We start from the raw sequence: 26,456 nt of genomic DNA on the forward strand, positions 1-26,456 counted from the left end.
GTTAAGTAGTATCAAATAGAAATTCATGTATTTAGGTGTATTAATTACAGCACAAATAAAATTTGGCTGTAAAAGTAGGATTAGTATAAATTGACATCAATTGTAATTGACTGCACATACTGAAGCCTACATTCAATATGCAGTGAAAGTGATATAAAAGTTTGTCTGTAAACATAGTTCATATTTTCTGTCCAGTTTTCTCAAAATTTTGCACTTAGGTTAGCCTTGTAAATGCAAAATGTACATTCTTGTTTCAAACATTTGATGATTCAGAAAATTTTAAATAAAGTTTTTGTGTTATTATGTAGCTATAATTATTACTCCACATGTTTAGAAACTACAATCCCAAACCTGTGATGTAGACATACCAAAAGTTTTTTATGGGTTGGGAACTTTTAAAATATAAAGGGAATTTATATGGTACAGACAGTTAAGAGCAATATTTTAAGAATTACCTCTGGTATAGAAAGGGTTATTGAAACATAAGACAAAACCATATTGTGTTTTAATACACTTTATTTACACAAATTAAATATATGTACATCACTAATAGAATAGATGCCTTAACCTTTACGTAACAGATTATTACTACAGTAATCAATCACAATAAAAAACCAGACTATTGATTCTTAACCGTTTATCACTAAAAAATAAATAACTACAATAATGCAATTACAAACATAAAAACCTGAGATTCAATTTTGAATGGGAAAAAGTTTAAAATTATTTTATAAAATGTAGAAAAATTTATTTTAAATGATATAAGAGGGAAACTGCCACAAAATACACATATCAGATCTTTGTTTCAAAAATGAACGTTTTGGCTATTTTTTGTAATTAATGACATGTTTTATATCATTATTTTGTGCCAACTCCAAGTATGAAGTAAATTGTATTTTCAAATGCATGTTTAAACATGGTTTAGTTTTATTTCCTGAAAAGTGATAAGCTTCATTACATTTGAAATATTTCTTAACCATGTAAATTGTACTCTGAGTCAACCCTAAATTGCAGAGAACAAATTATGAATATCAAATGAAAACCAGATATTTTTAAATAAGCTCATTGCCATGAGATTCACAATTCTCTGCAGATGAGTTAGAATTCAACCAATCATAAGAATATGAATCTTAAATAACTGATAATGGAAAAATTTGTTAATTTTTACCAAACCCTTAATCCCTGGCTAAGTTATAGCTAATAAGCTTTCTGTTGTTAGTAATTCAAGATTACTCATCCATATAGAATTCAAGGTCTCAAGTATTGATCTTATCTCAATGTACATGGTTTATACTTGTTTTATGATCTGATCCCATAAAATACCAGGAAACCCCACCTAAAAGGAGCACTGGTAAAATTACAATCACAATAAACACTCAAACAATTATTTAAACATGTTATATAATAATAGCATTTTATTGTGCAATACAAAATTAGAATGTTCTCCACTAGTTGAGTTAAGATTGCAGTGCAATCGAAAATTTCTAAATCTGTGAAAAATATGTTTACCTTTATGTTCTTTTAATCAGCGGACCTTGAAGATCATTTTCAAGGCAAGCCACCTGATTTTCCTATAAACTAGTAACAACCCCTGGCTTTCAGCCTATCAATTCAAACCTATTTTAAAATGAACATTAGTTGTTCTTAATTCTCAGCCATCTACTGTTAGAAATAAGCACTATTATTTTGTCTCGTTGTTTTATTGTCTTCTTGATACAATTTGAAAAGTTTAATATTTTTGTTTTGAATAATCACCTACCTACATTGCTGTTTTGATACATATACACATATTAACAATTATATATTTTCATAAAATATTATAATCCACGCATTTCAATTGAAAAGATGAATTCACTTGGTGAACATAGGTTTAAGTTACGCTTCAAGTACAATTATTAAGCTTATCACTTAGTACAAAATATAACTGAAACAATGTTCAAAAATGCATTTATATTAGTTCTGTTAGCTAATTTATTTAAAATATCCTTACAACTCATTTTGAAATGTTCACATTGTGATACTGGTATTTGTGTTAGTAAATATAATGTTTAAATAAATGCTATACTATTATAAATTGTGACATACTTTGTATACCTTCCAATGTTCTGTTTAGGTGAGTATATCTGGTTGCCTATTAATTAACGTTTTTTCATGAATGAAAACCAATCCCAAAAACCACTGTTCCATTAACAAACTCCCAAGCCTATAAACAAACTTATTCAAGATAATTCAGAAAGGAAAATTTGTGCTACGTTGGAAGAAAATTTGTTTAAGCGTACAGCCTGGCAAATGTCCACATACATACATGTGTGCATACATGTATGTTCAAACACATAATCGATATACATATACGTGTATATAGGTTTTAAAAACAAATAAAAATATTTTCTACAGGCTAGAATCAGTACACATAGTACTATTTGGCTTATGAGTTACAAAAAAGACTATAAATAACCATTATGTCTATTGAAATCTGCTAGTGGATGGTCTGTGTTAACAATACGAATAAACAGTATTGGTGAATAAAATTTTTGCAGATTTGCTTTAAATGAGTTTTTAACAAACCATCCTCTGTACCATCTTGGTATTTATAGTCAATAATATTTCCATCATCTTCATTTAAATTATTTCATTTCCACAAAAGGATGTAAAATATTAAACCACACTAACATTATAATATATTTAATTTTTTCTACTTGAATTGTGAGAAATTCATTTTTAAGTAGCTTTTTTATCACAACTGTGATGCTGAAAGTGCACAATAACATTCTTAAGAGATCGTTAAATGTGTAATTTTCAATCGCTAAAAGTATTTTGCTAATAAATTAAAGCATGTTTAGCTATTTAAGACAACCATATATCACTTACGTGTTGTGTTTCCTACGTATAATTAAGTACTGTTGATCACCATTACGTTACTAGACAGAGCACCGTAAACTAAAAAATAACTTCTTAATAAGAACGAATGGCTGGTGGAACAGTAGCACACTCTTTATCATCCAGAGTTTTGTCAATTACTGGCCTGTACTCGATTGTGACCTGAAAAATTAAATAACCATAATTAAATGTAATACATGGTAGCTCTTAAGCACTTTTACGTTAATGTCTATATTTAAACTATTTTTGTTTTATCATTAAGGTAGGAGTATGGCACACAACGTGTCACGTAACAGGCTTCATCGATGTTGCATGTAAACTTTCAAGTCTAGAACTCTAATCAGTTATTAAATATCCTGCGGCCAGACTGATAGATATAAAATCATACAGAAAAGAAGAGAAATTGAACCAGCCTACTTTGATGGGCTTCAACGAAGCTCTGCCCAACCTCCTGGTTGGACATTGCACATCACAGAACTCATTCTTGTCTAGGTAGAAATGGAATATCATGCAAACTTTTAAATCTACAGGTCAATTCGTTTTCGGGACATTGTGCAGACAGACAGACAGACAGAAATTACATTTTTCCAGCACCTTGAGGAATAAGCTTCACGTTAGCTTAACCAAAGAAGCCAATACTTAGTTCAATAGGTAACAGTTCCGATTGTGATAAAACTTTCATGCTTTCGCTTTAATTGACACAAGGAACTCAACAAACTTTATAAGCAATTCATTGGTTATGAAATTTAAAATAAAAATTATACCCTTCTACTACTGGAAATAACATTGGTTTCTACTTAAATCAGTTCTCAAACACTATGTGCTTCAGTAAGAAAAATATTGCTAGTTAATGTTTATGGAAACGTGTATATTTTTAGCCTTCCAAGTTAAAGTCCTAATGTAGAGATTGGGCATGACTTAGTTGCTCAACACTTTTAAAGTTAAAATATACCTTGGTGGTTATAATTGTCCACTTACTATTAGAAGATGTTTGGCTGTAGCCAAAGATAAACCAGAATCATTATTTCACATCTTATTTCAGATTGCAGACCAACCACAATACCTGCAAGGTTTCACACAATACCTTGCAGAATTTATGGTTGTGCCACGTTCTAAGAAATTAACAAGAACTCCTTTCCTGTCCCAAATCACACTTGCCAACAATGTTTGCATGCATTTCCTTGGTTTTTTTTGGGAGACTGTTTGCCCTCACTCCATAGATTGTAATCATACATGTTTTCATGTTTAGCAGAGGGTAGTAGAACAGCACTAGCCAAAGAGGTTCACCCCCACGGACGATCCATGTCATATGGACCTACCCCCTCAAATCCTCCACTGCATTACTGCCAACTTCTTTCTCCTGGCAGTTGGACTGTATCGGGCCATTATTGTTGACTTAAACCCACTACACAGCTGTTCATTATTTAGCCAAATTTGTAATATTTGCATGGAGTTAGTTTTTTAAATAGTAAAAATACAATTTTTATAAGAATTTATACACTAGGTCTATTGTACATAATTTCATTCAGAACATTCCAGGCACATCAAATTTAGTTTTAATTTACTATGCAGAAAATGTCCATGTTGGGAAGAGCTGTCCAAATCAGAGCTGCCCTTATTTGGTTTCAGCAGTTCTACTTTATTGGTGCAGCTGTTATTCAGTATAATTCGGTTGCTAAATGATGAGATGAATACACAAATTCTACTAGTATCAAGTAAGTATGAGCTATGAATACAGCAACAGCTGGTTGTTTATACCACTGCTGAATGGCCAATTTGTTGGTAATTAAACTTTCCATTAGCATGATTGCTTCTAAAGCAATGTAAATGAACCACTGAAGGTTTAAATATCCGATTCCTTCACAATCAGGAGTAAAATATATTTAATTGCTTTTAATATTTTTTACTTTTCATTCAAAATTTACCTTTCCATTCTTGGGGTCAACCTTGGTGAGAGTGTGCTTCCTCCAGTGCTGTTCCATGGGTTTTGGAGTTTGTCCCTCAAGGGGCTTGGAGTAGTCGTATTCGTCAATCCTCGTCTAAATAAAAATACATGCATAAGAATCAATAAAAAACTATTTCCAACTACACAATTTATGGTACCAATATTCAATGACAGGTAATACTTAACATTACAAACAATAATATTGGCATATAATCAAATTAATAACACACTACTCTATATTCTAATACAAATAGTATTAGAAATAATATAGTAGTAGTGTAGTATAGTATTTAGTAGAATAGTATTTTCTTATTTATGAAAATTATTATATTGCTTTTTTAACGGAAGAAGGCGCAACATTAAGTGATAGTTTTCCTCAGCTAAGAGCTGCACCCATTTTAATTTGTGGTTACATCTGAAAAATGTGTTTACAGGCTGTTGTAAAAACAGAAGCATTCAGCTGTCACCCCTCTTAGGAACAGTAACTATTATAGTTGTTTCACCGATTGTCTTCTGATCATTTATTTATCCACTACACAAATCCCTTTGACAGCAATAAAAATATTTTTCAAACCTAACAATTTGGAAAATAAAATTTGGCTATTTTGGTAATAAATTCAAGCCAACTAAATAAGGACACTGAACTGACAGTTTTACCTTGAAGTCTTCTCGTGCATGGGCACCTCGAGACTCCTTCCTGTTCTCAGCTGCATACACAGTTTGCATTGCGTTGATCATAAGATTCTGCAATTCCAGAGTCTCCACCAGGTCAGTATTCCACACCATGCTGCTATCGTACACCTATCACAGGCAACATTACTGGTAAATAATATACAAATAAAATCTTTGAAATGTATGTATTACTAGTAAGTTTTCTGCAAAAATTATTTCTAGTTATTACATTGTACCGTAAATTAGTTAATTAAATTTCATATAATGTAAATTTCGCAACCAAGTCAGCCAGTATAATATAATATTATTTTACATCCAATGTTCCGGAACTAAATTATTGGGTGGAGTAACTACCTAATTGGCACGCGTATTAATATTTTCTTCTAACCCTTTGTAGCAGCCCAACTACGTGACCGATCAGACCTCACGCGCTTTGTCCGTAAGTAAAATTTATCTTTTCGTATTATTAAATTAGCCCTTTGATGCCAAACGTATAAAGATGAATGTAACGTAAAGTTGAAATAGTAAAGTAACGTACCCTTGAAGATCTTTTATTTGCTTGATTGAGATAGATAAAAGTTTGTGGCGTCATCCTTATGGCGAATAATAAGTAATTTGTATCATTAAATGGCTAATACCGTCGCGAATTTGTTTTAGGCGAGTTCACGTAGCTCACGTAGCTGATGTATCTCACGTGTTGTTTGAGTAGATGGCTACCACTTTCCCAACTTCTACTAACCATTCTTAGACTACAGCTTCAAAGTCTCGTGCCAAGACGCCGACGCCCGGGTTGTGAGTCTACATATTGCGAAGGGAAGTGGAATCTTATTGTTTTATAAAGTAAAACATCGTAGGCATAATTCCACACAACATTGGATATTTTAGGCCCACCTAGCAGATATACATTTCAGTTCTTATATTCTAATTGGCAGCAACGTGGCATTACATACTTTTCCTTTACCATCTAAAAATGGTGCTTGTAAGTATTAATAATTAAACTGAACTTATAAGTAAACTTTGCAATTCGAGTATTTAATACTACGACCTCAGAAGTCACCACCCCCATGTGTTATCGTCATACGGTACAACATAATTTGAAGTAAATTAAAAAATAAGTCATATAATTGTTGTCACATACTTATTTTTTACCCTCCTTCACATTTCCCTTGAAGATAAAACCCCTTTATATTCCCTTAAATTTTGTTTTAGCTCTTTAATTGGGGAAATAAAGGCAACAGAGAAGTGGTTAGGGTTAGACAAATCAATGTTATTCAATCCCAATCACTACATAAAATCAACCTGTTGCAAGTCTCTTCTATGTTGAACAGAGTGAGTTTCAGTTCCTGTAGTTCTAATATCTGCCTAACTTTAAGAGGAACAAATTTTTACCATAGTAATAGTTGTAGGTTAATAAGTACTAGGTTTTTTAAATTATGGATTTTGATCACAATTTCGAATCTACCACAATTAAAATTAAACCCAACTTAATTTTTTAAACATGCTTTTATCCTCAAAAGTTTGGTTCTACAGATCCACAGGCTCTCAAACTTACACTAAACTTATCAATAAGGAGAGAAATCAATATGGGGTTGGTTTTACCAGTAAATCGTGAATATCTGATTTATGATAATTTCAGTATTTTTTCCAATTGTTTAGAATACATTTATAGTAAAATATACAGATTTAAAAAGTTTCTTTGACATTACCTGTCAGGTTTTTATGATTAACCCTACATTGGGCGCTAAACGGAGTTTTCCTCCGTGTATTTTTTATTATTAAAAATAGTACTACTTTTCTGATGTTGGCAGTCATTTCCCGCAGTGTATTTCACGAGCATCTTTCGGGGAAGCGAAACAATAGCCTCCCGCTTATCTTTGTCAAAATCTGTCAGTATGAGGTCTACTTCCGTGCGAGACTGGATGATTCCTCCGTGAGCGCCCGATGTTGTGTTTGTAGTGCTTGGACGAAATCTCCGTGAGCGCCTTATAGTGTTTAGTTTTTATGGAGTAATAATCCGTGTGCGCCTAAATGTGTGACCTGTGATGGTTTCTTTTTAAGTTTTACAATATATTTTATTTGAATTTTGTGAAATGAAGACTGAAGACGAGAGACTTGTCAGTACAGTACCCGTGTGCTAGGGAACATTTCAGTACTGTTTATGGAGTGAACATTGTCGTTATAAGAACCAGAAGGAAAATGTTTTGAAACTTTGTGTAGTGTTTAAAAAAATTTTTAGTAAAGAATAAATTTTGATTTTAGAGTAATAATTGACATTACAATTTATTGTATAATATCTCAAGCATTGAAGTAAGTTGTTTTTGTAAGAAGTTAAAAACTAAGTTAATTTCCATATATTATTACAGTAGGTTAAACATTTTTACAATTAATTGCATTATTCCTTAAAATAAATCATCTTGTTATTATACAATAACATTTTTTTAAATTTTAAATTTCTTATTTGGAAAATTCATTACATAAGAGAGTAATTTTTATTTAATTTCTAAAAACGAATATATTACATTGTAATTAAATCAGTATGAATATCTATATATATATAAAAATGAAACTGTTCGTGTGTAACAGCATCACTCATAAACGGCTGGACGGATTCGCCTAATTTTTTTTTAAATTTGTTCGTCTTGATCTGTAGAAGGTTATAGGATACTTTTTATCCCTTTCCCGATTCAGGATTCCGCCCCACTGGTTACAGAAATACCCGTAAGAAATGCATTGCAGCAAACATATGTTATTAAGTGAAAGAGTCTTTTCAAATTTTTAATCAGCTGTTCTTTGTAAACATATATAATGCGACAAAAAATATATTTAATTTCAACAAGATGTTATTCTCCTAATTACCTTTATTACAATTCATACTTTCTTGCTCTTTCAGCCACAAATTTTATGCTTCTTTGCAATTAATATTTTGTTTCAGTGTGAACAAATTTAAACCCTCCATAAATATGATAACTTGAGACACGCATTAAGTTCATCAGCTGGAGTTCCTCTTGGAATAACAGGAAGAGTTTGACGAAAGTCTCCAGCTAGTTTAAACAAATAAAAACAGTTTAAACGACTATGATATCCATTATTCGCTAACCTGGAGGAAACCTCCGTGAGCGCCTGATGGTGTTTCTAATTTTAAGCGCCTGATGGAGGGTTAAAGGAGACAAAAAACTAGGTTTCAAATGAGGTTTATGATAGAATAGGAAGAGCAGGCATACCTTTACCAGATTGGAAGGTATTCCATGTCCAGAATTTCTATGATTGACAAAGGACCCAGTGGGCATGAAATATCCCATGTCTGTATGTATATATTTATGTTAAAAACGAGAAATATCCCTCCAATCCTGTAAATATAAACCTGCCCTACCTACTATCAAAACCCACGTAATTAATGTCCAAGAACAATGAACATGTTTTATATAAAACCACCTCATAGCAAATCATGTGACTTTAAACACATAAAATGAAAAATTGAATAAAACCTCTATTTTAGGTAACCAACATTTATATATATACAATAAAGTTACACATTAGATTTCATTACTCACACCATGAGATAATACTTTTTAAAACATATTGTAGGAATTTGAAATTTAGCAATACCATCTTCTAACCATTGCAGTGTAGCCAACAACAAAAATCTTAAAATGTTGGTTTATTTAATTTGAAGTAAGGGTTTAGGGGAGGGGCAAATCTACTCAAAGGTTCCCATCAAAATAAAGTGTAAAATTTCAAACTGCTATCAAAAATGAAAATATGAAAACAAATATCTTCAACTTTATCTGTTTAACTAATTTTCAGTAAAACTAATGCCTGATCTTGGATAACCACTGAATTGGATAACCTCGAATTTAAATGACCAATGGGGGCTAGCAGACTGAAGTCTAATCTTACAAAATAATGCTTAATCATGATTACATGAAGAAAATGAATAGTTTCAGGATGAAACAATCAAAATTACTGTTAATTGGCTGAGCTCCAGCAAAGTTTATCAGTCAAGGGACTGAACAATTTTTATTTCTGTCTGTCTGTCGCAGGAGATACATCAAAGACGAACTGGCCTATAGGCTTGAAATTGATCATAAAGTTTCATTTCTATATGAAGAACACTGAGTTCGATGATAGCACATGTCACTTCATGGGGATAAAAAATGTGAATGTATCATATGGCAAGATATTGTTGCGTAGTAGGGAGAACAAGGGATTAGGTTAAAATTTTACTGTATGTTGTACTAAAAGATCCACAGGAGACTGTTTTTATCAATAATACAGTGCTATACCAGAATAAATGTTGTGCATCGCTTACCTTGAGGTCAGAAAGTGACTTGTATAGAGAGTCCATCTTGCGACAGCCCTCCTGCAGACTTTCAGCTGTACGGAACACCGCAGCATGTGTCTGCATGGTCTTCTGCATGTTGAGTCGGAGCTGAGCTGTAGACACTGAGCCATTGGCAAACCTAATCCAGTCCAGGTTGGCTACCGACGCTTCTCCTGCATTCTGCAAAAACATTCAAAAGACATACAGAATTGTTGCATAATTTTTTTTACAGTCACGGCTCCAATTAGAAACAAAACAATAATTAGAACCAGGACAAGGAATGAAAAATGTTTTATTGTACATAATGAAGTTATTAAATTAAAACATCTGTGGGCAGGCTCAAAAGAGGAATAATAACTGTTTAAATTTATTTGTGTTATCCAAGTATATCTTGGAGGATTATCCATGACACTGGCCATCCGTTGCCTCAACCTATAAAGCTGAATCTCAAGCAATCTCCGTTTTTATCAGCGGTTTTTTTTAGTTTTACTGTTGCCTGGATTCTTAAAGAATATGGTACTCTCAACATAGTATTCAGAACTCTACATTACACTTCATTTTCTGCCTGAAAGCTTTGACTATGTATCTTTAGATGAACTGAACATGCTTCCAACGGAAACTAATTGCAACATAATGACAAACTGAATGAATCCCAAGGCCATGAGACTTGGGAGCGATCTTTATAAATTAGTATCACCATCACAGTAAATTTTAAGTATAGTACTTGGTACCAGATTTTTTTTTTTGAGAGAGTGTAAGTTTGGTGTGAGTTGTTCTGTAAGCCAATTGTAATGAATTAAGAAACACAAAATAAAAGATATATTTACTTATCTATTTATTAATAATTTAACATTTTTTTAGTTCATTTCTTAAACATGAACTTATGGATATGTAGCTCTAAGTCCAGGTTTGAGCTTTCAGCAAACTGAAACTGTATGATATTCAATTCACTTAAAAATTAACGCTTAAACATATGCTTAAATCTTGAAATGGAAGTAGATTCAAATAATTTTAAATAGTTACAGTGTTTTTACATGTTTCTAAATAGTACATGCAGGATATAATACAACATTTTTATTAATACAGTTTGTATAATCTTATTGCGGGTATTCTGATGTTTAAAAGAAGGATTGAGTACTTGTTTTTGGTACAAATAAAAAAATAGATTCCAGTAAACAGTAGGTTTAACCTATATGTATGGTTTCAATATAATCATATAAATGTATAACATTAAAATTTAAAACAATTTTAATTAGATTAAATTTTACTGGCTTACAGCCTGGTAAATGTGACTGTAATAGGTTGAGTTTTGTAGATTGCTTTACAAATCATTACCATCACTAAACAAAGGTAGAAGTGAGGTTCATTCCTACTGCCAGACCATCATTAATATTAATAAATTATAAATTTACCTGTGGTGACATTACACAGAATCTTGTCAACACTGCAACATCTTCATGTATCCATCCATTAACATTTAGTTGTGGGTTAAAATAAAACACAGTACACAACACAATTACATATAAATAAATGTATATCTTTACAAATTTGAAAACAGAAATGAACGCTATAACGGTGTGCTCACATGTTCATACACGCTGGATGGAAGGTTTGCAGCTATTAGAGGAATCCTATGCAAACCTTGTCATAAATGGACTTTTTTCAGCAACCCATTATTTTTAGGTGTACTGTTGTGCCAAACTCATCATCATCAGACGTTTCCGTTATCACGGGTCGTCGTACAAAGCCTCCTCCACTTTTGTCTGTCATTCCAGGTCTCCTCTTCCTCCACCTGTATTTTCTGTAGTCCCCTTCTCTCTATGTCTTTCCACACTTGGTCTTCCCATCATCCTCTCGGTCTTCCTCTTGGTCTTCTTCCTCTTTCCTCCTTCTCCAGTGCTATTCTAGGCATTCTATTATCTCCCATCCTCTTCACATGCCCCATCCACTGTATTCTTCTTCCTTCCATTGTCTCTTGCAGAGAAACTACCTTCAATCTTTCTCTAGTTATTTCGTTCCTTATTCTATCTCTTCTTGTACTCTTCTCTACCCCTCTTAAAAATCTCATTTCTGCAGCTTGCAATCTGCTTAAATCATTTTTAGTCCACGTCCACGTCTCTGCTCCATATAATAAAATTGGTTGGAAATAAGATTTATACATCAATACTTTTGATTCTTTCCTATGTGTGCCAAACTAAACTATATAAACTAATTATAATAATGCACAAGTAATCAACTTACAGTGCTAAGTTCACCAATTTTCTCTCCAGGTTTGTTTTCTTCAGCAATTGTCTTGGCGCAAGCTCTGCCAAAGACTACCAAGTCCAGAAGAGAGTTGGCTCCAAGTCTGTTAGCTCCATGGACTGATGAGCAGCCAGCCTCACCACACGCGTAGAGTCCGGGCACTACAGCATCTTTGCCGTTCTTCACAGTTAACACCTGTCATTCACACATAGATTGGTTTTTTTTGCAACTATATTGGGATTAATTAACAACTTATAAGAATTGTTCGGAAAGGCAAGAATGTCAGTAAAAGACACAGTTTAGAGATTGCTAATTGTTGGATTCCATGCTGTAGTTGTTTCAGGCATTTTTAATGCTATCATTAAAAATTATTTAAAAAGACATATGACACTGACAGCTTATAAAACTGGGAAAATACAGCTTTAATTTAATAATAGTTTTTATTAAAAATGTAATTTTTAAGACATTAACGAAATTGTTTTTTCATCTACAACATTACGTTAAATTTTATCAATGTTCTATTAAAAACAACTTTGAGGTAATGTGATTATTTACTTGATAATAAAAAAAAGAATAAAACTGTGATTTTTTGAAATACCAGAAAGATTTATAAACAATAAAATTTCAGGATTTTTCTGGACATTTGCCATCGTTCAGTGAAACAAAAAATCAGTAACATTATGTTTCAAAAATAAACTTCAAACAAAGAATAAAATTTCAATTTTTACAATTTTTATTTTAGTTGTTTACATTTTTTACTCGGGTAATGTATTTTTAACTGAAATGTAAATGAATCTTTTAACTGACATAAAAAGTATTATTTGGTGATAAAATGGACACAATACCTGTCCACGGTAGTTAGTGGGCACACCACCCATGTTGTAGTGTACAGTTGGCAGCACTGGGATAGGCTCTCGGGTGACATCCACTCCAGCAAAGATCATGGCAGTTTCTGAGATACCAGGCAGACGAGTAGCCAGCTGATCTGGGGGCAAGTGGTGTAGCTGCAAGAAGACATGGTCCTTGTCTGGTCCACAGCCCCTGGAAAGTTCACATTCATCAGACTTGGAACTGAAACTGATTTTGCTATAGTCCACGCTTGATTTACTGAGATAGTGTAAGGAAGACTTGTATGGATGATTCAAAATCACAGCTAAAATAAAGGAAACAGTGTTGTATTAGTTGACTGATTTTCATTGTGATTGTTTTTATAATCGTTCAACAAGGATTCATGAAATTTCTGAGCAACATTCAGTTTTTGGTGAAACTTAATCACATAAATGTTCAAGGTATTGCTGAGGGATTTTAGTATAAGAACTATTTATCAGTGTGCAACACATTCAGTCCCACCTATGTTTCATGTCAGCAAATCGTAAATTTTGGCAATGACGATTTTAATCTCAGATGTTTTAGCCAGGCTTCTGTGTATGGTTAATCTTGTAAAAGAAGTTATTCCGCTACCACTGAGACTATTATATAAAAGTTGTTAAGGTCAACTATAAATAAAAGAATAAGAGATCACAATTTCATCAACACAGCAAGTAAAGGTCATCCTGTCCTTACACCATGTTGGCAATCTTTATAACTGTGATGGGTAAATCCAGAATTTTTTATCTCGAATCCAAATCTTAAATTGATCAATTCTCGAATTTCGAATCCTAATAGCTTTTTTAACATAAACAAAATCACCACCAATCCAATTTTTGACATTCCTTAACCTACAGAAATTGTCTAAAGAATTTTTAGTACATAGAACTGCCAATGAGACAATAAATCATGCCTTGATTGTGGAGTGGTTGGTGTGATAAATTTCATAAAAGAGATGATAGCAGACTTCCTTCATCATACGATGCAAGAAAATTCTCCCTCAAGACTGTTTACCAAATATCTGCACAAGTGTCACTGAGTGGAATCTCTGGCTTCTTGTGCCACCTAGTTAGGAATTTGTTATGTAATTATATGATAAGATATAAGGCAATAAAGACTGAAACAAGCAGGTTTACATTTGGTTCAGACTATGTAGTGATGATTGAAGATACGCTATTCTATCCTGCATACTCTTTGTAAAAGATTATAGCATATAACTGGAAAGTTATTAGATGGTGTAACACAGGGGAAGAACATTCCTTCTGATAACTGCAATAGCTCAGTATTGGTAACATTCATAGTCTGTGGTAGGAAGGGCTGATTCAGCATCTTAGATAGCTGACACTGTCTCATCCAGGAGTCCAATTAGCCATTCTGAACGCACTGTTTGAAATGGTGTTGTCTATTTTTGCCACACATCTATTTGAACGTTTTTAACACTGTGAGTTCAGTTCTTAATATGACTGTAAGGGGAGAAAAATGGTAACTGTGCTGTCTATTTAGTCTTATTAAAAAAAAAGAAAAAGTTTGGTGTTCATCCAGTTGACATTATGTGGTCTAAGCACAACAAGTCTTGTATTTTGTTCAGTTTATTCAGAGAAGGTGATAAGATATTTTCCTTCTTTATAGAGAATGCAAAATCATTTTATGATATGCTATCTTACATTCAAACTGATACAAAGCTTCATCTTAGTGTGTTTCTGAGTGTGGTCAAGGTACATTTGATAAAACAGGTAGCATTGGAGCAAAATTCACAGTTTCGAACGGTTAGTGTGGGCGCGAAAGGTGGAATGAAGCAAAACTCAACATTTGCATTAACAGTATATACCATCATTTAATCACTGCTCATAGGTGAGGTTTATCATTCCTCAAGGATCAGTAAGTTCTGTACTTATTACCTGTATCTATTAGCCTCATTTAGCCCATCAGCCTTGTTCACAACCTTGGTGATTTAACTGACAATTTTTTTAGTTAGAACAATTTATACTTTAAAAATCAGATACCCTTCAGCCATCTCCACAAGATCTTCGCTAAGCTCTTACTATTATTATGCTGAACAGTTTTTGTAATAACTAACCTCTTTGTATTTTGTTAACAAATCCTGAAGTACACTTAGAAATAACTGTCAAAATTCTTTTCACAAACTAGAAAATAATGATGAGATGCTTACATGCATTCATGCAAAAATATGGATATAAATCCTTAAATAAAAACTACAATACATACCTGCCCTCTCTGATCTCAATAGTCATGGACCGAGACACGACATCACGTGAAGCCAAGTCCTTGGCTACTGGGGCGTAACGCTCCATGAACCTCTCACCCTGAGAGTTAATGAGATAACCTCCCTCTCCTCGGCACCCTTCTGTCATCAGACAGCCAGCTCCATAGATTCCTACAAAACAACATTATTACAACACAAACCATAAATAATAATTTCATGTCAGTTATGTGATTGTTGGCACTATAAGATTTAATAAACCATAAGATTTTTAAAGTAAATACATATAAATTACAACTAATTATTTATAAATTTAATATAAGTATGGGCTAATCAAAGAAAATTAAATTCTCATTAAGTCAAAATATCTTTCATTAAATTTTTGATAAAGATTCATTTTAATGGCATTTAGATAAAAATCATCCAAAAGTATTTTCAATTCTTGTTATAAATTTTATAAAAACAAAAACTTTATTGCAAAATGTTGAAACTATAAATTGTTTGAAATATTCAACGTTTGCCTGCAACCAGCTTCTAATCGGTTTTCAAAATATCATTTGGACAATAAAACAATAAAAAACACAATATCTTCCATTGCAATATATACTGCACAATCAGTATCCAAAGCATATAGGATTACATGAAATTAACCATTAACAATCAGAGTCTTTAAATGTTGCCTTTGTACTATTTCTTAGGATACTCTTGAATAATAGAGCCATTTAGGACTATCTCTGGAAAAGGTTATACAGTTACACATAATGTGTTGGGCACCCAGCCGTCTAATTCGTCTATGTAGTAGGGATATCCTTTTAACTTTTTATTATCATCACTTTCAATCATTTGTATGGTATAGGGTCAACTTTTGGGGCAGTTAAATAAGAAAAACTTTGAGAGAATATTCTGACTTCAGAAATGGACTCTTGCGCAGTGAGTAAAATGAAGTCGGATGTGCCCCTTTTTCACAAAAAGGAATCATGGCAGAGGCAGACCTGGTGGGGTTTGAGGCATGCATGTATGTAAGGAGGAACAGTTTATTACAAATGGTTCACCATTACAGCAATCTAACCACAATTTCCAAGATTTTGGATTAACCTGATAATGTCTTTATCACTCACGGCACTAATATAGAATTTAGTCTGCACCCGGTTGATACCACCCAGAACGGTTCTGCTATTTTTTACATTATGGCACTAGTATTTACTTTTAACTGTATTTATTTAAATTTATTCTTTTCCTCTTTTATATACTTCATCTAAACTAAACAAAGAGTGAATTACTGAAAGCCGAAGTAACAGAAGTCCTCTCTAAGTCTTCAAAATACATTAATGGTAAGATTAGTAATTTATCAACAGAGCTCTTATCGATCTTTTATTATTTTGTATTCTCTATTATAGAAACTAAATCTAAATTATTATAGGTGTAAATATTCATAACTCAGTATAGATGTCTCTACCAATAAAAAGGTTTGTATTGTATTATACAAAGAATTTAGATTATAACTCTACGCTCAGGCTCTGATTATATCAGTATAAATAGGAGAAGTCTGAGACAACATACCGGTAGGGTGGAACTGCACAAACTCCAAATCTTCATTGTAGAGGTCAGCTCTGGACACCATGGCAGTACCATCCCCTGTAGAGGTGTGAGCAGAAGTACATGAGAAGTAGGCCCTGCCATAGCCACCTGTAGCCAGGACCTAAACACAGACTCTCTGTGATCAAGGTGCCAGTTAGAAGGAACCGTATAAACTACACGTGTTGAAGTCTTGGCAGTGCCACCCTCATGGACATTGAGCAGATTGTTATGAAAAGAATGCGTGCCATGATTGTGTGTTAGGATCTTAATAGATTTTACTATCTCAATATTTAGATTATTTTATTTTCCGAAAGGCAGAAAAAAAACTTTATAGTAACTTTATAGGAAAATACATTATTACTATTGGTACTTTTAATCTGCACAATAAAAAATAAAATATATCTTTATACAAGTTGCAACATATACTTAATGTTTTACATATTCAAAACATTTTTCAAATTTTGTTCCTCTTTGTCCCAGTTTTTTAAAATTTTTATCCCGGTTGATAAGATTTGGTTATTGTGTTAGATTTCTGCTAAATAAGTTTAAAAAATGAGAATTACTACAGTTCTGTATATATATATATTATATATATACAGAATTTTACTGATTACACATGTATCAATTCATATATTTCTTTGGTCTAGTTAACATTTTCTTAAAAAAAATACTTTCTCCCTACATTTAGTACATTTTCTTAAGAAGCCAATCTTCAATAATGGTATTGCACAAAATAAAGATTATTAAAGTGATCCTACCGTATTCTTGGCTCGGAAACGATGAATAGAGCCATCCTCCAAGCAGAGTGCGATGACACCACGACACTCCCCTCCTTCCATCAACAGGTCGAGAGCGAAATACTCAATGAAGTAGTTGCAGTCATAACGTAGAGACTGGCCATACAGGGTGTGTAACAGGGAGTGTCCAGTACGATCGGCCACACAACAGCAGCGATGAGCTTGTCCTCCTTTACCAAACTTGAGACTCTGGCCACCAAAAGCTCGCTGATAGATCTTCCCATCATTTGTGCGAGAGAATGGCATACCTATGGCATATCAGTAGCAGCTTTTCAAATTTTCCGTTAGACATAAAGTGATGTACATTTTCAGAACCCAGTATTTAGTAATCAGTAAAATTAATTTTTTTTAGTTGGAAATTCAAGGACAATTACTTCCCTGGGTTTACACACAGTTGGAAACTTTTTTGGCTCAGCTATAACTGTTTGATAATGTTAAGGATATGATTGACTTAGATCATAGTAATTACTACTCTATTGATACAATTGTTACCAATAAATTGCTTAAGTTGGTACATAACAATCAACACTTGTGTTTAAGTTTGGCTAATTTTAAATTTTAATTAAAAAGTTGGATCTCATTTTATTTAATTCTCAATGCACATACTTGTGATATACTTGAGCTTTCATCCTTTGTTTTGTTTGTTTTCAGCTAAATAAACCACAACTCATTCAGTGCTCTTGAGAAATTGTATAAATTCTATCATCAATTTAAATAATTTTTTCCCCACATTTTTACGCAATCCTCTTATAACTATAGCTTTCGAAATCAAGATTCCATATCTTATTACAAGGTAAAAAGATCTTATTTACAAGGTATACCACATGTTGTGTACCAGGCTTTGCTGAAGTTGTATGGGAAGTTTTAAGTCTATAGCTCATGTCATCTTCAAGGTGTCCTGTGGACAGATAATTAGAGGAAACAATGTTTACAATGCCCAGATGGCATCTTGAGTAAAATTACTCATTGAGCTTCAGTGACACTCAGCCAAATCCCATGAATGGACATGTGTCATAATTGAACTAAATCTTGTATATGCAAAAATGAAGTTTCTTTTCTAAATTTAAAATCTAAAGGTAATCTTTTTAAAGATATCTAGTGGATAGTTAGACTATCCAAACACAGTACAATCCTATAGACAGACATGGCCATCATTAAACATGACATTATCTATGAAGAAACAACATTGAATGCAAAACTTTCAGTCAATAATACAATTCATTCTTGATATTTCAAGCGGAAAACAGACAAAATATAATAGAGAGACAAGAGGAATTTTGCCAAAATGTTTATTAATAACAAAGTATAATACATTTTCATAAAGTTTATAAAAATTCATTATCAAGATGAATTATATTTGTTGCTAGTCTAACACAAATTCCATGGAGGAAAATTCACATCATTGAAATCTATCTTGGCTGTGCACAAATGAACTAAAATTACATTTTTAAGATAAATTACGTAAACCTATTCATACAACATTTGTCCTGACGACACATCAGGATAAGACCCTGACAAACTGGTGCAGCAGAGATCTCTATGAATACCTTCCCATGTTTTATTTCTCTTTTCTTTAAATCAGAGTTTGTGTTATTAGGTTACTGATTCATGTCTCCAATTAAGTTACTTTTTTAAATTTCTGTTAAATCATTTGGAAATAATTATAAGGGTGGTGCAATAGATTTTGATTGAAAAATAATTCTTTATTTTAAATTAATAGTCCTTTAAGATAACTTTTCCAACGACAGAAAAAGAACAAAGTATTGTTTGATCACTCCACAAGGAATTACCGGCATTTAAAGAAAGATATTTGGAATTTTTGTAATCAATCACAAATAAAAACAGTTTAGGGTGAAATGTATACAGTTTTAGCTGCTAGGAGTGGCATTATTATTCATTCATAACATCAGGATATTACTTTTTTTATTTAATGTAATGCAAACAAACAATGTATTAAATGTTTTTCTTAAGAATTTTTTTTATAAAACCATTGTCAAGCTCTCCAGTCATTTTTATGTACATTCTGTAAAAAGTTCATCATATCTTTACCTTCAACCATTTTTCTTTTTGATCTGATTGTAAGGTGCTTCAAAATTCTATCAATCCTCATAAAAAATATTTCTATTTTTACTGCTTTCAGAAATAGCATCTTAAAAAAAGCTGTGACCAAATGTTTCTTTAAAAAAAAAAACACTATTCCAACCAAACACTGATTCCACCATCTAATAGTATTGTAACAAATAAAATATCTAAAAAGTTTTCAACTTTGCCAAACTTTTTATGAGTGCTCTAATGCAGTATATAAAAAAGTGTGACAGAAAAAGAATGTCCAATTAAATATGAGCTTTTGTTAGTACAAACTTCGTTTTGGAAATAATCAACATAATGAATACAGTCTTCAGTCTATAAATAATTGTCACTATCCAACTACTGCCAAAAATAAATATTTATACAGGTAAGACCCATCAGGACACTTTAAATACAATTTTGTGTGTGCAAAGTTTGGTGATAATAATCAGTACACTAAGCTAAACATGAATTTGTTTCATGTATAAAGAATCAACATTTTTTTAATATCAAATCTAATTTGAAATTTACAGACTGAAAATATTGATATAACATTATCTTTAATCAGAATTATTTTATAATCATTGCAACAATAGTAAGTTATGGTTATACTTACTTCTGGGAGTCTTAAGTAACAATATTTAAAAACCAAAATAATTTTTGTATTGATAATGAAACAATAACAAAAATATGCTCACCATAGTTTTCTAGCTCAATTACTGCTTTAGGTGCTTCCCGAGTCATGTAATGGATTGCGTCCTGGTCCCCAAGCCAATCTGAACCCTTTACTGTGTCATACCTAATGCAGAAACAATGGCACTGAACAATGCAGTACAATCAACAATGAAAACATAAAGTTTGCAATAAACTAAATTACACAAATGATAAAAGAGATAACACATTTTCTGCTAATTGTATGAACAATAAATTATTGAATAATTAAACAGGAAATTAATGAATCTAATTAGGTTACAGAAAGTGTGCAATATTAGACTACTGATAAAAGTTAACTAGTTAACCTTTACAGAAAATGAGCAATCGTTTCAGATAAACTCACATGTGCCACTGCCAGTTATCTTCCTCCATGTTGCCCAGGGCTGCATTGATGCCTCCCTGAGCAGCCACTGTGTGTGAGCGAGTAGGAAACAGTTTAGTGATGACAGCAGTTTTGAATCCCTCAGCCACCAGACCAAATGCTGCCCGCAGACCTGCCCCGCCTGCACCAACCACCACTGCATCGTATGTGTGGTCAATCACAGGGTAGTCTCGTGAGATCTGTAATATAAAACACGTTGTGTGAGAAAATAGGATTAAGTAACGCCAAAAGGCGTCTGCTCTGAGCAATTTTTACAAGTTTTACAGGGATAGTTAAGAGTTACAAGTGTGGTAGAATGGGGGTTGAAGGTATGCCATTGTTTAATAATAAAAGATTTGTCAAACTCATAACAAAAATAAAAATGTAAATATTAGTGTTTACGGCAGATGTAAGAGAAGGCTGCAATTCTTTATGCACATGAAGTAGATAAATACGCTTATATACCTATAAACAGAACAAGACATGCTGTTCTGCTTGATCATGTTAAAAGCCTTATATTCTGTTTACTGGTCTTCAAAACTTGCAAAACTTAGTCAAGGGAAACCTAATATAAATGATTATATATGAAGGTGGGAAAGGCATCAGTTTGTAATGTTAATTCTAATGATATTTTACAGCAACTTTTCATTATTAATAAAGAATTAACAGACCGAAAAATTAATTAAAATTAAATACTTGTAGAGGTAAAATAGTTTAAATAATCAAAAAGATTTATTATTGCACCTTTTATAAATCAATATTGAACTTTGATTAATTTTTGAGAGGTTTTATTAATTTATTATATACTAAAGTTTTGTGCAAAAGTTTTAATATACTTTATTGTTTTTAGTCAAAATAGTAACATCTTTAGTTTGATATTTAACTTGTTTTATTCTTTAAAATAAACAGTGTATACATATATTAGTTATACAGGGTGTTGAAAATGTGTGGAACCACCATTTTATCTGTTGAGTGGGTAAAGAAAACAAATTGGGTATATTATGGTTTTACTTATCTTTTGGTGCATTATGTAATTTTTTATTACTGATAGGGGATGTCCTGAGGAGGATGCAGTAAAGTTTCTTATGGAAGCCTATGGTAAATGACACCTCATTTTAAAGGCCATTTTTTATGAGTAAGTAGCTACAAGTTTCATCTCAAAAGGACCATTCTAGCAAAAATGGCAACTGTTTGAAATTTATAAACATTGGTATTTGAGAACTCAGGATCTGTTTTCTTTAAATGCTATTACAAGCCAGTTACAAAGTGGTATTTCATTTAGTGAACTGGAAAATGACTTTAAAGTGTGGAAAATGACTCTTAAAGTGTTAAATAAGATTTCACATTCTAATTATTCAATTGTTGAGTGTAAAATACAGTACGAATGAAAAATGATGAATTACTGATTTATAAATGAAGATATGGGAATTCAAGTTCCAAAATGTTAATAAGAAATTATAAAAAATGTTCAAAACGTTTTCCTTCCACAGTCTGACAATGTGCACTTCGAGTGTAGAAATCTGATACAGCGTTGTGTAAATCTTCTTCAGAAATTTTGTGTGTTTCTTCCATAATTCGTTGCCTCAGGTCGTATAAGTCACGTGGTTGTTTTGTAAACATTATTTTTCAAATGCCCCCAAAAGACAGTAGTCTAGTGGGGACAAATCAGGAGATCTTGGAGGCCATTCAACAACCGCCCTTCGACCAATCCATTTTTGAGGGAATATTTCATTCAAGTACTGTCATACTTGTATTCCATAGTGAGGAGGTGCTCCGTCCTGCTGAAATCAGACGGTAGGAAGTTTAGCCCTAATAGATTCTCAATAGCAGGGAGTATTTGGTTCTAGAGCATATTTAGGTAAGTCTCTAAGTTCAAATTACCATTGATAAAGAAAGGCCAATTACTTGGCGCCCACATATGTTAGCCCAGACATTCACTTTTTGAGGGTGCTGAGCATAAGAATCTACCATCCAGTGAGGATTTTCACTAGCCCAATATCTACAGTTGTGTCGATTTACGAGCCCATACAGGGTAAAAGAGGCCTCGTCAGAAAAAACTAAAGAATTTATAAAATGACGATTTTGATCACACTTCCCCATCATTATTTCGCAAAACTCCATTCTCCTATCAAAATCATCTTCATTTAGTTCTTGTAATAAATGGATTTTATATTACTTAAAATTGTTCTTCTTCAAAACATTATGCACTAAACTAAAATGTAGCTCCTGCTCTTGGGCTACTTTTCTGAGGGAAGTATGTGGATTTTCTACAAACCTCTGCAAAACATCCAGAGAATGTTCGTCATCTGTTGCACTTTTGGGTCTTCCAGAATTTAAACGGTTTCTTACACTACCTCTCAATTCAAACTATTGATAAGTTTTTATGACTGTTGCATTAGATATTGGATTCCTATCTGGAAATAAATCATTGAACAAATCTCGCACTTCACGAAAGGACCTGACACGGTCACCATAGTCTCGTTCACAGTCAGTTAATTCCATTGCAGAATACAACAACACAGTTCTACATTCCAACACACTACCTTGTCTTTAGTTCACTTAGTAACAGACTGAAGAGTTAATTGTTTATCTAACGACCTTGGAAAATCCAACATTCTAAAACAAGCAAACATTTTCGTTAAGAGAAAGTGGCTGCAAGTTATCAGGAACTTTGACCTGTTATTGCTATTCTAAAAGCTGAGCAATCCACTTAAAAACAAATGTGGAAAATTGATCATAAACAATATTATCTTGCTGTGTATTAAATAAACACTTACATGTTTAATGCACTGAAAATCAATTACTGCCTTTAGAAAATGTAATAATTAATTTTTACCAAGATTGTAATTTTATTGATTTTTTATGTTTAATATGTATTTTGCACTATATATGTAAAAGAACAGTAAAAATGTGATTTGCGCTAAAAACATTATTGGCCATTACAAAATTCCATAAGATACATTTGATAAGTCTATTGCAAATACAGCTGGGTTAAACTCACAATACAAATTAAACTAAGCGTGGGGCTCTCGTCGGCGCGAAAGTGTTAATTAATTGAAAATCAACTAGAGCCAGATTCAGGGATAACAAACTTTTGTTCCAAGGTGTTCCCTAATGTTGATAATTTTGTTTGTTTTTTTTTTAATTACATCCAAATATGTCTAGTTAATGCCAAATTTCAAACATGTAGGTACTGTACTTGGGTATTGGGAGATCAGTTTGGTAAAATCAGTCTGTAAACCAGGTATTCAGTAAATCTAGCGATACAGTGTTTGAATTGTATAGTGAATTTAACCCAGCCATATTTTTAATAGACATCAAATGTATCTTACAGCATTGTGGATAATTCTTTCTACTCAAAAACCATTTTTACGACTTTCTTCATGTAAAGGCAAACAAAAACTTTTAAATAAACATGGATCAGAAATTCTTTTTTAGATTGGTCTGTGTATTTTATTTCACAAACCAGTAAAAAATTCAAATTAATATTATATTAATAATAGGATAAATCTTCAAAAGATCTCTATAAAGTTTGTAAACAACCTGTGTAAACAAATATAGTAAATAGCCATTTTCTCTGACAAGATCAACTACCTTGAAGTTTCACGCTAATTATGACGACTATTTACCACAGAGCTAATTAGGTACAAGTCATGCCAACTTGGATGGAGTCTGAAAATGTTCATTTTTCTTTCCAGCAATGCTTTAGAAACTCTTGATACTTTAAGTTAACATATAGTTTTTTGTTATCATATAGTGCGGTTAGAATCCAAGTCCTGTGAATTGACTAATTTTCTCCCTTGATTTGCTGTTTTATTTCTCCACACCACGATCATCAGCTGGACCAAACTCTAGCACAAACAAAACTTAAATTTTGTTTTTTTTTTTCAATTCATACATTTTCATTCATGTCATTCTTCAGAAAATGTTGACTATCCGTTCAAGTATAGGTTAACATAAATAAATGTTTAAATAACTATGTATCACTATTAAAAGATAATAATAATAATGTTAAATATATTGACCATTTGATAGTTACTTAATGTGAAATAGATTTTATCAGTATTTAAATTCTTTTAAATTCGAAGTTCAGCATTGTGTTTTTTAAACTATCAGAGCAGTATTTTTAAAATTATATATTTCATGTAGCTTTAAATAATGATATTCTGTTATGTTATAAATAATTTTACTCATCAATGGATTGATTATACAAAAGTTCTTTGATGTACTTCAAACCAAAATTGTTTGTTTCTTACACAAATAGTTTTAAAACAATAATTTTCTTTTTTTTTTGTTTGTTAAACCAGCCATTTACCAACCCCTTTTTCTGTCTTATGTTTAATATTCTTATTTTCTCCCATTTTAAAATTAAAATTGATAAGTAGATTTGTGAAGAACAGTTGGAAAATCTTTTGTGAGCCAATTACGTGATTTTTATTTATGAGGTCGGTTGACCCAATCCATGGAGAAAAAATTAGATAAAATATTAAAAAATGAGAATGCAACATAAGAAGTTAATTTTGTTTTGATAGTTTGTAATCTAATAACGTCTCACTTCTTGGAATTGTTTTCAGAATTTACTCATTTTAATCTACAGCCATATGCTTGAATTAAAATACAATAATAATTACAATATAATGACAGTACATTTTAAATCATATTTAAAATTCTAAAAACCAAGACTGAAAAATCAAATAACAATATATCAACTTTAAGTTGTCTGTATGGCAAAACAGGAAAGGCATAATTAAAATCTTAAGCTCTTTGTTCTGGAATGGACATTTAAAATAAGGTACCCCTAAACCACATTAAGTAAACATAAAATATGAAGCATGTCTGGAAAGTAGTACAATTTTGAAGTATACAGACAAAAAAATGTTTGGGATCATTTCTATTTTACATGAATAGCTGCACCTTCAAAAAATTGACTGCGGCAGAACATTTTTTAAACATTACCTGTAGCTGAAAAATATTATTGCATAAAAACCTACCTTTTAGTGATGATATCCAGGAATGATGGTCAAATATTTGTTTCAAGTAGTCTAATGTGTCACTTTTACAATCTAAATCTAGCGGTCACCGGTGACCGCGCCGCATCCTGCGAAGGTCGCAGCGTACACGTGATCGCGTCTACCGCAGTTTACATGTACCGCACTGACTGCATAACTGTTTCTTTCAATGAATTTTAAATATTTTGGTTTAATTTATAAGATATCTTAATTATTACAAAGTTTTTTTTAATTACTTACACTATTTACACTTACTTCTTGGCCTTACTCATGATACTTTTCAAAGCATGTACCAAAGCAAAGACCAGGCTTGTCAGGGCAAGTATCACAGTAATACGGAGTCTTTTTGTTGCGTTTAGTCTGGCAACAGACTCTGCAATTTTTCCTTTTTATTCTGTTACTGTCAGTTCGATCACCACCTTTTTTTATTTTATGGACACCCAGACGCATCCTTTTTTGTGCAGGACTCGTACCCGTAATAGGCCCCGTATAACTTCTAACCTAAAGTCATACAGTGACTTCTTGGCATGGTACTTATTGTGCAGGTAGTAAGCATTTAGTAACATCATGTGTACAATGTGTACCAACGCATACTTTTTCTCTCAAATGGGTAGTATGATAGAAGTTGGTCTGCTCTATCCACATCACTCATGTAAGCGTTGTATTGAATGATGGGAAGCGATTTTTTTACTAAGTTTCCTTTCCTAGTATTGAAATTCACCATTTCGTTTTCAAATTGAGTGCTAATGTAAGTCACTACTCGTTTATCCCGCCATTTTCCCA

At 32.3% G+C, this 26,456-nt stretch overlaps 1 protein-coding gene across 1 annotated transcript in view; it reads right to left on the reverse strand.

Moving 5' to 3' along the window:
* Positions 1-498: 498 nt before the first annotated feature.
* LOC124362283 (succinate dehydrogenase [ubiquinone] flavoprotein subunit, mitochondrial-like) overlaps positions 499-26,456 on the reverse strand; it is a 37,791-nt gene continuing 11,833 nt past the window's right edge. Inside the window, exons 3-13 of the mRNA XM_046816643.1 lie at positions 20,647-20,864; positions 20,288-20,388; positions 17,484-17,770; positions 16,708-16,846; positions 15,153-15,321; positions 12,905-13,100; positions 12,057-12,254; positions 9,804-9,995; positions 5,480-5,623; positions 4,803-4,916; positions 499-3,039 (exon numbers count right to left, since the gene is read on the reverse strand). Of these exons, the coding sequence (XP_046672599.1) occupies positions 2,953-3,039; positions 4,803-4,916; positions 5,480-5,623; positions 9,804-9,995; positions 12,057-12,254; positions 12,905-13,100; positions 15,153-15,321; positions 16,708-16,846; positions 17,484-17,770; positions 20,288-20,388; positions 20,647-20,864 (1,845 nt within the window). The 3' untranslated portion in view covers positions 499-2,952. The remainder of the gene's footprint in view (positions 3,040-4,802; positions 4,917-5,479; positions 5,624-9,803; positions 9,996-12,056; positions 12,255-12,904; positions 13,101-15,152; positions 15,322-16,707; positions 16,847-17,483; positions 17,771-20,287; positions 20,389-20,646; positions 20,865-26,456) is intronic.

The sequence above is a fragment of the Homalodisca vitripennis genome, chromosome 5 (genome assembly GCF_021130785.1).
Source record: "Homalodisca vitripennis isolate AUS2020 chromosome 5, UT_GWSS_2.1, whole genome shotgun sequence".
NCBI classification, from domain to species: domain Eukaryota; kingdom Metazoa; phylum Arthropoda; class Insecta; order Hemiptera; family Cicadellidae; genus Homalodisca; species Homalodisca vitripennis.